General features: G+C 38.1%; 1 protein-coding gene across 5 annotated transcripts in view; it reads right to left on the reverse strand.

The window, feature by feature from the left end:
• FOXN2 (forkhead box N2) overlaps positions 1-15507 on the reverse strand; it is a 65632-nt gene that overhangs the window by 21260 nt on the left and 28865 nt on the right. For all 5 annotated transcript variants that reach the window (XM_055240860.2, XM_055240861.2, XM_055240862.1 and 2 more), the window contains one exon: positions 12366-12916. In XM_055240860.2, the coding sequence (XP_055096835.1) occupies positions 12366-12902 (537 nt within the window). In that variant the 5' untranslated portion in view covers positions 12903-12916. The remainder of the gene's footprint in view (positions 1-12365; positions 12917-15507) is intronic.

Raw genomic sequence — 15507 nt, forward strand, 5'->3', positions numbered from 1 at the left:
CTGAATTGTAATGAGATTCAAATAAGAGGATTTATAGGCAAGAGACATAGCTGCAAAATAGGTGAATATTAAGGGGCCATTCTGAAACTGACATACATAAGGGTTTGCTGCATGTTGGTTGAATAATAGTATGTTCCTACTCCTTTACTTTCCACAGAGGAAGGAATTTTGAAAAAAAATCAACAATAAGAAAAAAATAAATTAGTTCTGAATAAAAGGCAAAAGTCAGGTGGTAAAAAAACGGGATAAAATAAATTCAGGAGAGAATAAAACCTTTTGCCTGTGAAAAGGTGCAGCAATTGACTGTAAGGCAGTTTTTTACTATGCTGGCAATTTACATAAATAGAAAAACCATGGTTGTCATATCACACTGTCATAAAGAAAGAAATGCACTGGATTATCAGGAGAAACATTTTCCTGGTGTTTAGCAGCAAGATATCACATTAACTATACTAAAAAAGTATTTGACATTTTCTTTTTTTTTTTTTTTTTCAAGAAAAGACAAGTTTTACAAATGTATTTTTGGATTAAATGAAACTTCTTAACTGAGCTATATGTTCAGTCACCTGGACCAAATGATAAACGTGTTTTGATGACAGGGGAAAAAATGTTAGCACCAGGCCAGGTGCGGTGGCTCACGTCTGTAATCCTAGCACTTTGGGAAGCCGGCGCAGGTGACTGATTGTGCTCAGGAGTTCAAGACCAGCGTAAGCAACATAGCAAAACTCTGTCTCTACAAAAATAGAAAAAATTTGCCTGGTGTGGTGGTGTGCGCCTATAGTCTCAGCTATTCAGGAGGCTGAAGCCAGCCTGGGTGACAGAGTGAAACGCTGTCTCAAAAAAAAAAAAGAAGAATTAAAATGTTAGCACCTACAACATCTTTTGCCCCAAAGCCAATTCAGTTTCATATAGAAAAGATATGCAGCATTACTTTTCACACACAGACCAAGACAATTATTTTAATAATGCTAGCTATGCTCTATCTTGGAATTCCTGAGATTACGCTCCTAGAAATTGTTTAGTTCAAGTCTACTTTTCAAATTCTGTTGTGAGGGGACTGCAAATTGTTTTGATCACAGTAGAGTTGCTATTTCCTTGAAATAGCAAATTGGAAAAACTGGTATTGAAAACGTGCAGTTTCAGGGCAGTTAAGTATCTTGAGTATGGTCTCAAGTAACAGTCTGGTTTATGTTACCATGGCAGCACTTCCTTTCACTGGGTCTGTTCATGAACTATCATGAACAAGAGATAAAACTCTGTATTTGCTAATCTACATTTTAGAGTCTACAGCAAAAAGAAACTTATTTTTAACTAATTTTCCACTTGAAACCTTTGCTCCTATATTATTGGGCTTAGATAAGAGCATACAAACAATAACTGTTTAAAACTAAATTTGCCTATAACAAAATAGTCTTCTGTGCAACAGAAACAGGAAATGAGCATTCTCTCATTTTATTATTTTGCGTTTTAGAACTCTAAGGCTTCTGAATTTACTTGGTAGAGAACTGCTAAAGGTTTTGAAGAAACTTTGAATATACTAAAAGGTGAACTTTAAAAAGACTTGTCTTAACAGAAGTGGTAAAGACTAGATTGGGAGAAGAGGCAATGTTCATTATTCCTAAAATGTTTTTATGAACTTATCCTGTATATTTTAATAGAGTTGCTCACCTTGTCTACTACCAAAAAGAAGGCAAAATGGCAAGGCCTAGATAAAACTATAAAGTGGTAATGATTTTCAGTGGCTTTTAGAACCTCTGAGTTAAAAATAATTAACTGATTAAAATTTTACCACACTAGGAAAAAATCTAGTTCCATGTTTCCCAGCTAAAATCTCACAGTAATAATGTTTAAGATGGGCTTTATAAAAATTTAGAAAAGTACATACAAGACTTGGATGTTAATTTTTTTTTTTTTTTTTTCCCAGACAGTCTCGCTGTGTCACCCAGGCTGGAGTGCAGTGACACGATCTCAGCTCACTGCAACCTCCGCCTCCCAGGTTCAGGAGATTCCCTTGCCTCAGCCTCCCAAGTAGCTGGGATTACAGGTGCGCACCACCATGCCCGGCTAATTTTTGTATTTTTAGTAGAGACGGGGTTCCACTATGTTGGCCAGGTTGATCTTGAACTCCTGACCTCAAGTGATCCACCTGCCTCGGCTCCCAAAGTGTTGGGATTACAGGCGTGAGCCACCATGCCTGGCCAATTTTTATTTTTATTTATTTTTAAAATTTGAGACAGAGTCTTGCTCTGTCATCCCGGCTGGAATGCAGTGGCACGATCTTGGCTCACTGCAACCTCTGCCTCTGGGTTCAAGTGATTCTCGTGTCTCAACTTCCCAGAGTGCTGGAATTACAGGCGTACGCGCCACTGTGCCCAGCCAGATGTTAACATTTAAAACATAAAGCCCAAACCAAAGCAAGCTGAACCAAAACAAAAGACAACCACATATAATTTTAATAAATTTAAAATCCAGAGACAAATAAATACCAAACCAGGATTGTTAGACCTGTCTTTTCAGAGTAGTAAAAATGGTATGATGATAGGGAGAAAAAAATCTGATCAGCAGCTGTATCAGCGGCTATCATTGCCACTTCATAGTTTGATCTAGATCTTGCCATTCTGCCTTCTATTGGGATTATCATCTCTAGATAACAGCCATTCATCAGAAAAGTGTTATCAAGGTTGCCAAATCCAATTCTAACATTTAATGCAACTAAGTATATTTGACTTCCACAGATTGGAAGAAAAATACTGTCATTCTGTCACAAGAAACGTTTCATAAATTAAAAAAAGAAAATCCACATGCATTCCCAAATCTACTTGAATGTATCTCTTTGTCTAAATCTCAGACATTTAGGCAAAATAGTTAACTGATTTTTATGAAGATGATTTACAAGTTCCTTCCCTCCCACCCTGACTTGTGGTGATAGCTTGCTAATTTTTATGCCAATATATTACCATATTTATCCCTTTTTTAAAATTGTAAGATGATTTCTCTCCTTTCTGTTATCAAATTCTACCTATACTCTGGATTGCATCCTTTCCCATTCTCTAGCTCTCACTTCCTTAATTTCTTCCTTTCTCTGAACATTCAAAACACTCAGGTTAATTACATTAAAAATGTATACATTTAAAAATTATAGATGTGACCAACTCCCTTTTGAGTACTACCACAAATCATACTATTGAACATATGGTTTTCTTTTACTAAAAATAATACCACTGTGAATATTATCACACACATCTTCTTTGTGCAAGTATGAATGTTACTCTAGGGGAGAAATCAGAATATGATCTGCTAGATCAAAGAAGAGCCCATTTCTAATTCTAGTAACTACTGCCAGGGTGCCCTCAAGAATGGTCATATTAATACACTCCTATCAATGGTGTGAAAGTATCAATATTTACTCATGTCCTCATCTTATTCGATATTATCAAATATTTAAAATTTCTGAATTCTAATAGATAAAAAAGCATTTTTTGTTCCTTTAATTTGAATGTCCCTTACACACATTACTAGTAAGATAAACATCTTTATGTTTATTGACTATTTGTGTTTCCTCCTCTGTGAACTGCCTATTCATACACTTCCCCATTTTTCTATTAGATTTTCATTTTCTTATTGAATTATATGAGTTTCTTCTATAATGGTATACTGTTGATAGTAAACATCGCTTCTCAACTCCACATTTAATGACATGATGTTGGTAGCTTGAAATTGGCCATGATGGAAATATTATACCACGGAAATCTGCAAAATCTAAACAGCCCATCCCTAGCCAGTTGTTAAACATTTATCAGCACAGCACTTTTTTTTTTTTTTTTTTTTTTTTTGAGACGGAGTCTCACTCTGTTGCCAGGCTGGAGTGCAGTGGTGCGGTCTCAGCTCACTGCAACCTCTGCCTCCTGGGTTCAAGCGATTCTCCTGCCTCAGCCTCCCAAGTAGCTGAGATTACAAGCACACGCCACCACACCCAGCTCATTTTTGTATTTTTAGTAGAGATGGGGTTTCACCATGTTGCCCATGCTGGACTTGACCTTGTGATCCGCCCACTTTGGCCTCCAAAAGTGCAGGGATTACAGGTGTGAGCCACCGTGCCCAGCCAGCACAGCACTTATGCCCAGCCAGCACAGCACTTATTACATATTTTGAATCCTAATCTTTTGGCTGCTACTTTCTCAACAACTTCTTCTTAGCCAATCATTTTCAAGTGTTCTGCAACAACTGACACTGTTGGCCATTCACACTTAAGCTTAGCTTCCTTGGCTTCATTACACCATACTTTTCCTAGATTATTCCACTCAAAAGCAACGCTGATCAATTCCAAACTTAAGAGCTGTAATCTCACCACATCACCTCTATTCCTGCCTAACTTCTAAGTACCTAGTAGATGGTTACCTTTTATGTATCATCATAAGTATAAACACAATAGTTCTAAGAGTATAAAAGAATTAAGTGACACAATTCAAGAATAAAATCACTAAGGAAATTCTAAATGCATAAACAATAGCAAACAATGACACTGCTAACTATAAGGGTAAATTTAAACGGAGACTATATAAAATAATTATGAAATATGTATAGTGTTTAAAAAAAGACAGAGGATAACAATACCAAAATAACAGAGGAAAAATAAAGGGAGATCAATTTCAAAGAAGGCAAAGAGAAGAGGAAGGATAGGGAGATGATTTTCACTGTAGCAGTGTTTATAACAAAAAATTAGAAACCTAAATGTTCATCCACATCACAATTAAAGAGAATTATGCAATAAGATGAGAAAAGACACTGAGCTTTTAAAAGGTTATTGAATAATATCACTCCCCCCTTTCTCTTTCTGACACACACACACAACTTTTTTTTTCTGCAGCGGTATCTCATTGTTTTATTTATTTATTTATTTTTATTATTATTATACTTTAAGTTTTAGGGTACATGTGCACAATGTGCAGGTTTGTTACATATGTATCCATGTGCCATGTTGGTGTGCTGTACCCATTAACTCGTCATTTAGCATTAGGTATATCTGCTAATGCTATCCCTCCCCCCTCCCCCCACCCCACAACAGTCCCCAGAGTGTGATGTTCCCCTTCCTGTGTCCATGTGTTCTCACTGTTCAATTCCCACCTATGAGTGAGAACATGCGGTGTTTGGTTTTTTGTCCTTGCGATAGTTTACTGAGAATGATGATTTCCAGTTTCATCTATGTCCCTACAAAGGACATGAACTCATCATTTTTTATGGCTGCATAGTATTCCATGGTGTATATGTGCCACATTTTCTTAATCCAGTCTATTGTTGTTGGACATCTGGGTTGGTTCCAAGTATTTGCTATCGTGAATAGTGCCGCAATAAATATACGTGTGCATGTGTCTTTATAGCAGCATGATTTATAGTCCTTTGGGTATATACCCGGTAATGGGATGGCTGGGTCAAATGGTATTTCTAGTTCTAGATCCCTGAGGAATAGCCACTCTGACTTCCACAATGGTCGAACTAGTTTACAGTCCCACCAACAGTGTAAAAGTGTTCCTATTTCTCCACATCCTCTCCAGCATCTGTTGTTTCCTGACTTTTTAATGATCGCCATTCTAACTGGCACACACACACTCTTAAGTGACTATTCTACTAAGGCCTTGACCTCAGAGAGCTCTCATATCCTCCCTAATGGGAGAAGCAAATCTATACATAACTGGGATATGTATGTTATAAAGGTAAAAAACAGAATGCTATAAACACACAAAATGAGTACAAAAAAGCAGGAAACGCTTGAGAGGTGACTTCTGAGCTGGGCTTTGAGGAAATGTTATCTCCAACGACAGTGAATTACGAAAATGCAGTGTAGATAGAGGAACAAAATAAACAAGGACTATTTATAGTATACTGGAATAGCAAGTAGTCTTGTGGGGGTAGATCATGGAGTAGTGAAGAAAAAAAACTGCAAAGACAGGCAGAGGCCAAACTGAGGAGGGTCTTGAAAACTATATTAACAAGTTTGGCTTTTATTTAGTAAGTCATATTTACTAAAGGTTACTAGTTACAAAACCTGAAGTAAAAATGAGGCTCAGAGAGTCTAACTTCACCAAGTCACACATCTATCTGGATCTAGGAACATACCTGAATCCAATCCTTCATGTTGACTCCTCAACTTATATAATAGTTCAATTTGATGAGAAATGAGGGGAAGACCTGAACTAAGGCCAATGTTATGGTAGAAACTAAAAGAAATGGCCAGAATAAAAAAGCAACTTGTAGGTATTTATAGGTGCTACCAGATACTGTTTTTTCTAGAATCTAACCCCTGGCTTTGACAGGCTTTCTAGACCAGGATCAATTAATACCACGTATCTCACTTTTTTGGTTATAAAATAAGGAAGTTCATCAGGATAATGTCTACATTCCTTTCAAATATGACATTCAAATAACTTAGGCATTGCAAAGAGCAGGTACCCAAGATGACTCAGATTTCTAGCTGAGACCCAAATAGATCCTTGGAGAAGAGAGAAGAATAAAGTCCAATTTTGGACACACTGAATTTGAGATACCTCCAGATCTAATAATTAGTTGCAAATTTAGGTCTGGGCTTTAGGAGAAAGATCTAGAAGTCATTAGATTACAGATGACATATTAAGCCATGGGAATTAATCAGATTATTTAAGAAAACACTAAATCAACAAAAAAGACAAAATAGTGAACACTAAAGTTTAAATGGCAAGTGGTAAAAGAAAAAGATGGAGAGTCCATGCAGGTAAACAAAGAATTACGCACAGTGTTATACAAATCAAAGAAAAGATGAATTCCCAGAGCTAATCATGTCATATAATGCAGTTTTAGGTTGAATAAGACAGAAAAGAAGTCAGTGGATTTAGACATAAGGAGGGCAATGATTACAAAGTGTTCAAATTCCACATCTTCACTGAAACTATCTCTGCATGGTACTACTAACTGTAACATTCCTTTGGCAAATGAATTCAGGTATTGTTTAAGATAATATATTGCTCTATCATTCGCACTGTCACAAGTCAAATACAGAGAAACTCCATCACGCTCCTGGCTTAAAAACTGTCACTGGTTTGCTCTCAAAACTGAAGTCCAAACAACTCAGCATGATATTCATCACAATTCTATTCTGCATCACTCTGCTCTTCCACCCTGCTCTCATACATTCCTCACCAACAGAGAATATGCCTACTGCCCCAAACTCCCGGCAGAATATACTATTGCCCTTTGGCATATGCTACCCTTCTAAAACCTGTTCTTTTTTTTCAAAGCACACTTCAATGGCAAACTTTTCCATAAAAATTTCCCAAATCTTTTAGTTTAGGGGGTCCCCAACCCCCAGGCTGGAGACCGGTACAGGTCCATGGCCTCTTAGGAAACAGGTCGCAGAGCAGGAGGAGAGTGGAAGTTGAGAAGCATTACCACCTGATCTCCGCCTCCTGTCCGATCAGCCCATGCATTAGATTCTCACAGGAGCTCAAACCCTATTGTGGACTGTGCATGTGAGGGGATCTAGGTTGTGCGCTCCTTATGAGAATCTAATGACTGATGATGTGAGGTGGAACAGTTTCATCCCAAAACCGTATCCCATGTCCCCACCTCAGGCTGCAGAAAAACTGTCTTCCACAAAACTAGTCTCTAGTGCCAAAAAGTTTGGGGACCACTGTGCTAGGTAATAATTAATCAACTCCTCTCTGACTCTGTTCATGTTGTTATTATTACATTTCTTTCTATATTGTATTATGATTAACTGTTTGCCTTCTTACTTTTTAAAACTTAAACTCCTTCACGCCAGGAACCATCTCACCACTGCACTCCAGCGTGGGCAATAGAGGGAGACTCTGTCTCACAAAACAAAACAAAAAGCATTAGATTCAACTTTGGCCGAGTGCAGTGGCTCACACCTGTAATCCCAGCACTTTGGGAGGCTGAGACAGGTGGATCACTTGAGCCCAGGAGTTAGAGACCAGCCTGGACAACATGGCAAAACCCTGTCTCTACTAAAATTAGAAAAAATTAGCTGGGCATGGTGGTACACGTAGTCCCAGCTACTCAGGAAATGGAGGTAGGAGGATTGCTTGAACCCTTGGAGGTTGCAGTGGGCCGAGATTGTGCCACTGCACTCCAGCCTGGATGACAAAGTGAGACCCTGTCTCAAAATAAAAAAATAAAATAAATCGTAACAGGGTCCATCCTGTGAGGTGAGATGTAACATATGAACTCTTTCTTTTGGCAGAGCATAGAGATTGCAGTCGTGAAAGAATGTAAGAAAAAAAACACCACCCAAATTTTAAAACAAATTTATTAAAGACCAAATGTGAGCTAGCATGACAGCTTAGAATCCCTGACATTCCCAGAAGAAGAGGAGTCTGCCTCCACTAGGCTAGGTCTTTTTCCACTGGCCTCCATCTGGTGCTCCAGAGGAAGACTGCAGGCAGGCCAGGAAGCCTAAGAGAGAAACCCTTACGAATGAAGACAGATGTACAGAATCTGCCAAGGTTTAGGCAAAGATCATCCATGTTCTAGACCCTGAACAAGCACAAGGTGAAGATCAGGTGGTGTTGTAGGATAGACACAAACCTACCTATATCCCGGTCTCTTCCCTAATACAAAGCAAAAGCTGTCTGCCACTGAGGAAGAGGCAAAATACTTCACCCACTCTAGTCCCAGGCAAAGGATGGCTGTTGCTAAAAGAGAAGTATAAAACCTAGCTATCCCCATATTTAACAAGGCAATGTGCCATGTGCCACTAGAAAGGCAGAAAATCTGCTCATGCTCAAATCTGCTGATGATACAGAGAACTGCTGCCACTGGGAAAGGGAGTGGTCACTCACTTTTGCCCAAGACCTCCCACTAATACTAGGCTGAGTTTCTCTACCATAATGGGAATGAGTAGAAAACTGGCTTGAACTCTAGAACAGTACTGTCTAAAAGGACTGTTGATGATGACAGAAATATCCTATAGCTGTTCAATATGCCAACCACTAGCCACATGTGGATAAATGGCTACTGAAGAATGCAGCTCTAGACTCTATCTTTGCCTAAACCTTGGCAGATTCTGTACATCTGTCTTCATTCATAAAGGTTTCTCTCTTATGCTTCCTGGCCTGCCTGCAGTCTTCCCCTGGGGCACCAGATGGAGGCCAGTGGAAAAAGACCTAGCTAGTGGATGCAGACTCTTCTTCTGGGAATGTCAGGGATTCTAAGCTGTCATGCTAGCTCACATTTGGTCTTTAATAATTTGATTTAAAATTTGGGTGGCTTCTTTTTCTTACATTCTTTTACGACTGCCATTTCTGTGCTCTGTCAAAGGTAACAGTTCATATGTTACATCTCACCTCACAGGATGGACCCTGTCACATTTTATTTTTTTGAGACGGAGTTTCACTCTTGTTGCCCAGGCTGGAGTGCAATGGCATGATCTAGGCTCACCACAACCTCCGCCTCCCAGGTTCAAGCGATTCTCCTGCTTCAGCCTCCCGAGTAGCTGGGATTACAGGCATGTGCCACCACGCCTGGCTAATTTGTTGTATTTTTCGTAGAGACAGGGTTTCTCCATGTTGGTCAGGCTGGTCTTGAACTCTCAACCTCAGGTGACCCGCCCACCTCAGCTTCCCAAAGTGCTGGGATTACAGGTGTAAGCCACCATGTCCACTTTATTTTTTTATTTTGAGACAGGGTCTCACTTTGTCATCCAGGCTGGAGTGCAGTGGCACAATCTCGGCCCACTGCAACCTCCGAGGGTTCAAGCAATCCTCCCACCTCTATTTCCTGAGTAGCTGGGACTACATGTACCACCATGCCCAGCTAATTTTTTCTAATTTTAGTAGAGACAGGGTTTTGCCATGTTGTCCAGGCTGGTCTCTAACTCCTGGGCTCAAGTGATCCACCTGTCTCAGCCTCCCAAAGTGCTGGGATTACAGGTGTGAGCCACTGCACTCGGCCAAAGTTGAATCCAATGTTTTTTGTTTTGTTTTGTGAGACAGAGTCTCCCTCTATTGCCCAGGCTGGAGTGCAGTGGTGAGATGGTTCCTGGCATGAACGAGTACGTTTTGCTACTGAAAAATGCAGCTCTAGACTCTATACTGGGTAGATGGAGAGACTGTCTGCTCCTGGGGGAGGCACAGAAAGACTCACACCTGAAGCACAGGCAGGCAGAACCTGTTTAAGACTAATGCTGGAGAAGAACCCAGAATCCTACTCTGCCCCATCCAAAAGCCTTGCTCCAAGTAACAAGCAATAGCAACCTAGTGCTGTAGGGAGGGCAACAGAGAGAGCTATCTTACCTCTCTCCCACCCTCAAATGTGGCACAAGCTGGAAGATGAAGTTGTAGCAGTAATGCTGAGACAAAAAAATCATCTATTGCTCCAGGCCTCACTTTAAACACAAAGTATTGGCAGTTCATCTCTGTAGGAGTCTGAAGAGTGTGGTGTACTGACAGTAATTACTGCAACAACAAACACTCAAAACTCTTCTCAATTACTAACTAGACTGACCAAAACCTGTTCACACTAACAGCCTAACAGAAGTAGAGGCATGCCTATTTCTGGGTAGAAATATTACGTACTTCCGTCCCTGCCATTCTTTTACAATGTCTGATATTCAATCCAAAATTATAAAATACATACAAAAACAAGAGATTAAAACAGTTAGCAAAACCCAATCCAGAGATGGACCAGATATTGAAACTGACAGACATTATATAACGACTATAATTAATATGTTTATGGATCTACTGGGGAATTTTAGCAGAGACAGAAACTTCTTTAAAAGGAAAATGAAAACATTAGAAATTAAAAATATGAAGAAGTCCTTCATTGGGGCTTATCAGCAGAATGAACACAACAAAGAAAAACAGTGAACCTATAGAAAAATCAATAAAAATTATCCAAACTAAGAAAGAAAGAGTGGGGGAAAGGCAAAGCAGTCAAGAGGTAAGACAAATAGCAAATGGTCTAACATATTTTTACTTGGAGTCCTAAAAGTAGGAGTGAGGCAGAAGAAATATTTGAAGAGATAATGAGCAAAAGTCTCCTAAATTTAATCAAAGGCAATAAACCATACATTTAAGAACCACTGAGAAACCAAAACAAGATAAAAATAAAGAATAACACAACTAGGCCCATTATAGTCAAACTGCTGAAAAGCAGTGATAAAGAGAGAAAGAAAAAATACTGAAGGCAGCAATTAAAAAAAGAGACATTACATAAAGAGGAATAACGACAGCAGACTTCTCACCAAAAACTATGGGAGCCAGAAGACAATAAATCATCTTTAAAATACATAGAAGAAAAAATGTCAACCTAGAATTCTAAACCTGCACCCCACAAAAAAGTTTAAAATAACCATTGCCAGCAAAACTGAATAATGAGAAATTTTAAATAAACTTCTCCAGGCAAAAGGAATTAATCCAATAGGGCATCAGGCGCCAAGCAACTTTTTCTGTAAAGAGCCAGTTAGGTGAAATGGTGTAATATTATTTGAAGGTGAAAACCTGAAAACCATATAGCAACCACTAACATACATAAATAATAAGCCAATAGTAGAGATAAAATTGAAGCATAAAAAAAAAAAAAAAAACACACGCACACACACACAAAACACCTTGGCCGGGCACAGTGGCTCACACTGTAATCCCAACACTTTGGGAGGTCAAGGTGGGTGGTGCTTGAGGTCAGGAGTTCCAAGACCAGTCTGGACAACATGGCAAAACCCATCTCTATTAAAAATACGAAAATTAGCTGGGCATGGTGGCACACACCTGTAGTTCCAGCTATTCTGGATGCTGAGGCATAAGAATCGCTGGAACCCAGGAGGTGGAGGTTGCAGTGAGCGGAGATCGCGCCACTGTACTCCAGGTTGGGTGACAGATTGAGACTGTCTCAAAAAAAAAAAAAAAAAAAACCAAAAACCAAAACCAAAAGCGAAGAACACCTCATCCCAAAAAAGGCAGGAAAAGTGGAAAAGAAAATCAAATAAATAGCAAGGTGATGGATTTAAACCCAACCGTATCAATTTCATTAATTTAAATGGTCTATACTTGGATTATAAGGCAGATTATCATATTGAATAAAGAATCAAATACTGATAGTTATAGGAACACTACAGAAACTAGAAACAAAGAACTAAAATAATAAAAAGACTAATCTAGGTACCTATAGTAGACAAAACATAATTCTGCTAAATTTATATCAATATTTAAGAAATTTTAAAACATCTCAAGTGAAAACAAATGAATATAATTCAGTTCAGCTGAAGTAATTTGATTTTGACTACTTGTCTCCCCGATTTCCAGATATTTTAACGGCTCCATGTTAATTAGTTCCCCCACACCTCACCAAATACAGCAATGTTCATAAACACTGACCTTGCCATGGCTTCTTTCCACTTTCTGAAAACATTTATTCAGGGACAGATTATGTCGAACAGAATTCTTCCAGCCTGTTGGTGCAGTAGCAAAATACGGAAAATGGTCCAGAATCCAGCTATAAATTTCTTTGACAGGCAAACATTTATTTGGAGAGTGCTCAATAGCCATATAAATGAGAAGACTAAAGGAGTATGGGGGCTTTGAAGTTGCTGATTTTTTTTCTGGGTTCTGGTAGCAAGCTGGTCCAAAGGATGGCACATCATCTCCCTCTATGTCATACAATGGACTAACAATTGGAAGACCCTCACTTCCGAGGCTGAAGTTTGTTAGAAGATTAGTACTTTCATGAAGCCAGTTCAAGTTTGTGAGTTCATCATCTGCTGACTCACTGTCCACTAGAGTGGCCTTTGGCCTGGCAGCATCAACAGCTTCAGGCAAGCTTCCCATTTTGTAAATCTGGCTTAATCCTGCAATCTTTTCAGCTCCTGGGGTTTCAGCTCTCTTATCCGGAGTCATTCGAATTACTGGACCCATTTACTCTTATAGTTCTGCAACAAAGGAAACAATTATCAATGTAATACTTTAGATTCTTAAACTCTGGGAAAAAGAAAATACATATGTAAATATTCCCAAATCAGAGAAATTTTGCAGTCAATTATCCCACATAATATTTAAGCACCACATTTGTATAATGAAGATACTAATGGTTATAATACAAGGAAAATAACTTATATTCATTGAAATGGCTGTAAATAAAGTGCAGCTTTATAGGACCAGGTGTATGGGTGACATTAACACAATTAAATAATGTATTTTAAATACTTAGTAAAGTACCTAGCCCATGCTAACCACCCAATAGGAAGTAGCTATTATTACTTAAAATGGACAGGCTATTTCTTTGAATTACGACTTTATATGTATCTTAAGAATCTATGATTTTACTATATACAAATAGTTGAATCTTGAAAATAATAAATTTGAAATTATTTAAGCAATATTTTAAAATAAACCCTTTCCTCAAATCTCAAATATTTACTAGAAAAAGAAACTATGCATACTATTTTTACAGCACATCATACTAAAAAGAGATAACATTTTTATTTCATTATTTATTTTGAATCGACAAATAATGATTATATATATTTATGGGGTACAATGTGATATTATGATACATGTATATACTGTGAAATGATTAGATCAGGCTAATTAATATATCCATCACCTCACATACCTATTTCTCTTTGTGGTGAGAACATTTTAAACGTTCTTTTAGGAATTTTGAAATATACATTATTATTAACTACAGTCACCATGCTATGCAATAGGTCACTAGCACTTCCTCCTCTTGTGTAACCAGAACTTTGTACTCTTTGACTAACATCTCCCCCTTCCCTACACCCTCCTCCCACCCCCACCACCCGTATCTGGTTACCAACCATTCCACTCTATACTTCTGTAAGTCTAACAAGATAACACTTCTTATTCACTAAATTTATTATTAGCCAAATTAAATTCACTATAAGTTATCATTTCTTTTTAAAATTCCAGTACTTTTAAACTCTGCATTCTATATCATCTCAAGTACTGACATTTCAAGGCTGGCATTCTCTTAGTAAGGTATGAAGTGTCCCTGTACTTTCAAGGAGAGCGAAAAATAGCTGTTACTATTCTTTTTGCATTTCTATTTTCTCAAATTATTTTTGTTTTGCATTTTAAACACCCTTCTATTCAAAAACTTTACCATGAGACAATAACAGACTAGAGAAGAAAGCAATAGGCTAATGTGCTATTTAATTAATTTTCAATGGCTCATAAAGATAACTCATTTCTAAATTCAGTGAAAAACCGACTATTATCCTATTCAACCCACTTATGCTTGTGTAACTGAAATAATTGGAGGGGGGTACCTCCAGAGTTTTATTTTGCTTAAGACATAGATGGCAGGTTACTTCAAGAATTCTGAAAACCGGCTAATTTTATTTCTATTTTTTATGTCAGTTATGTAAAAGAGAAAAACTGGTTAATTTTAGATGTAGAACAGTTTATGTGGATTCTGGGAGCTACCACCAGAAGTAGTTAGCCTCAGAGCACTCCATTATCAACAGCCTTAGATAATGCTTTAGTGCCCAGGCATTGTGCTAAACAATTTACATATGATATCTCAATTAACTGTCAATTAAACCCTATAAGGTAGGCACTATTATTAATTCAACTTTATTGATGAGGAAAATTAATCAGGGAGGTTAAGCGTAAGTGGAACTGTCAGAATTTAAATCCAGGCAGAGTGACTCTGGAAACAAAACTCTAACCACAATATGTGCTGGCAACAGTATGTACACAACACCCATGAGCACCAATGACTCAAATCCTATTCATTTTAAATCTTAACAGCATTCTTTCCATATCCAGTTCTTATCTCTCTCCTGTGCACCCATAACTTGAAACATCAAAACACTGTAAAAATGAAAACATCAAACGGTAACGGATTTGGTTTCTGTTTCAATCTCTTATGAAAACCACACATACATAAACATTCACATATATGAGCACACAATGTATTTCAGAACTGATATCCTGTACTATATAAGTGACCAAATTATTCATTTTATCACCAAAGTTTCTCTATTCATAGACTTAAAAACATGACGAATGAGAATTGGTTGAATAATGTCTTGCTTCCTTAAAAAACAAACAAAAAACCACTCTTTAGCGTACCCAGTGTTCAGTTAAAGAAGGGAGTGATTAATTTCTAATGTTTCACTTTTGCCTTGTCACTTAAATCTCCATTTATCTTCCATTACATCTAGAAATTAGAAAGTACCAAACAGCAGTGGCTAACATTTGCTGAGATTTTACTACGTTACAGATTCTATTGTCATAGCCTTAAAATGCATCATCTCTACGTACTCTGAACTACTCCTTAGTTCAATATATGTCCTTCCTTTCCAACTGTGAATTCCATGAGGAGCAAGTCTTTTTTTTTTTTTTTTTTTTTTTTAAAGAGACCAGGGTCTCACTCCGTCACCCAGGCTGTAGTACAGAGGCGATATCATGGCTCACTGTAACCTCCACCTCCTGGGTTCAAGCGATCCTCCTGCCCCAGCCTCCCAAGTAGCTGGGACTATAGGCGCACACCACC

This window comes from Symphalangus syndactylus, chromosome 14 (genome assembly GCF_028878055.3).
Source record: "Symphalangus syndactylus isolate Jambi chromosome 14, NHGRI_mSymSyn1-v2.1_pri, whole genome shotgun sequence".
NCBI lineage: Eukaryota > Metazoa > Chordata > Mammalia > Primates > Hylobatidae > Symphalangus > Symphalangus syndactylus.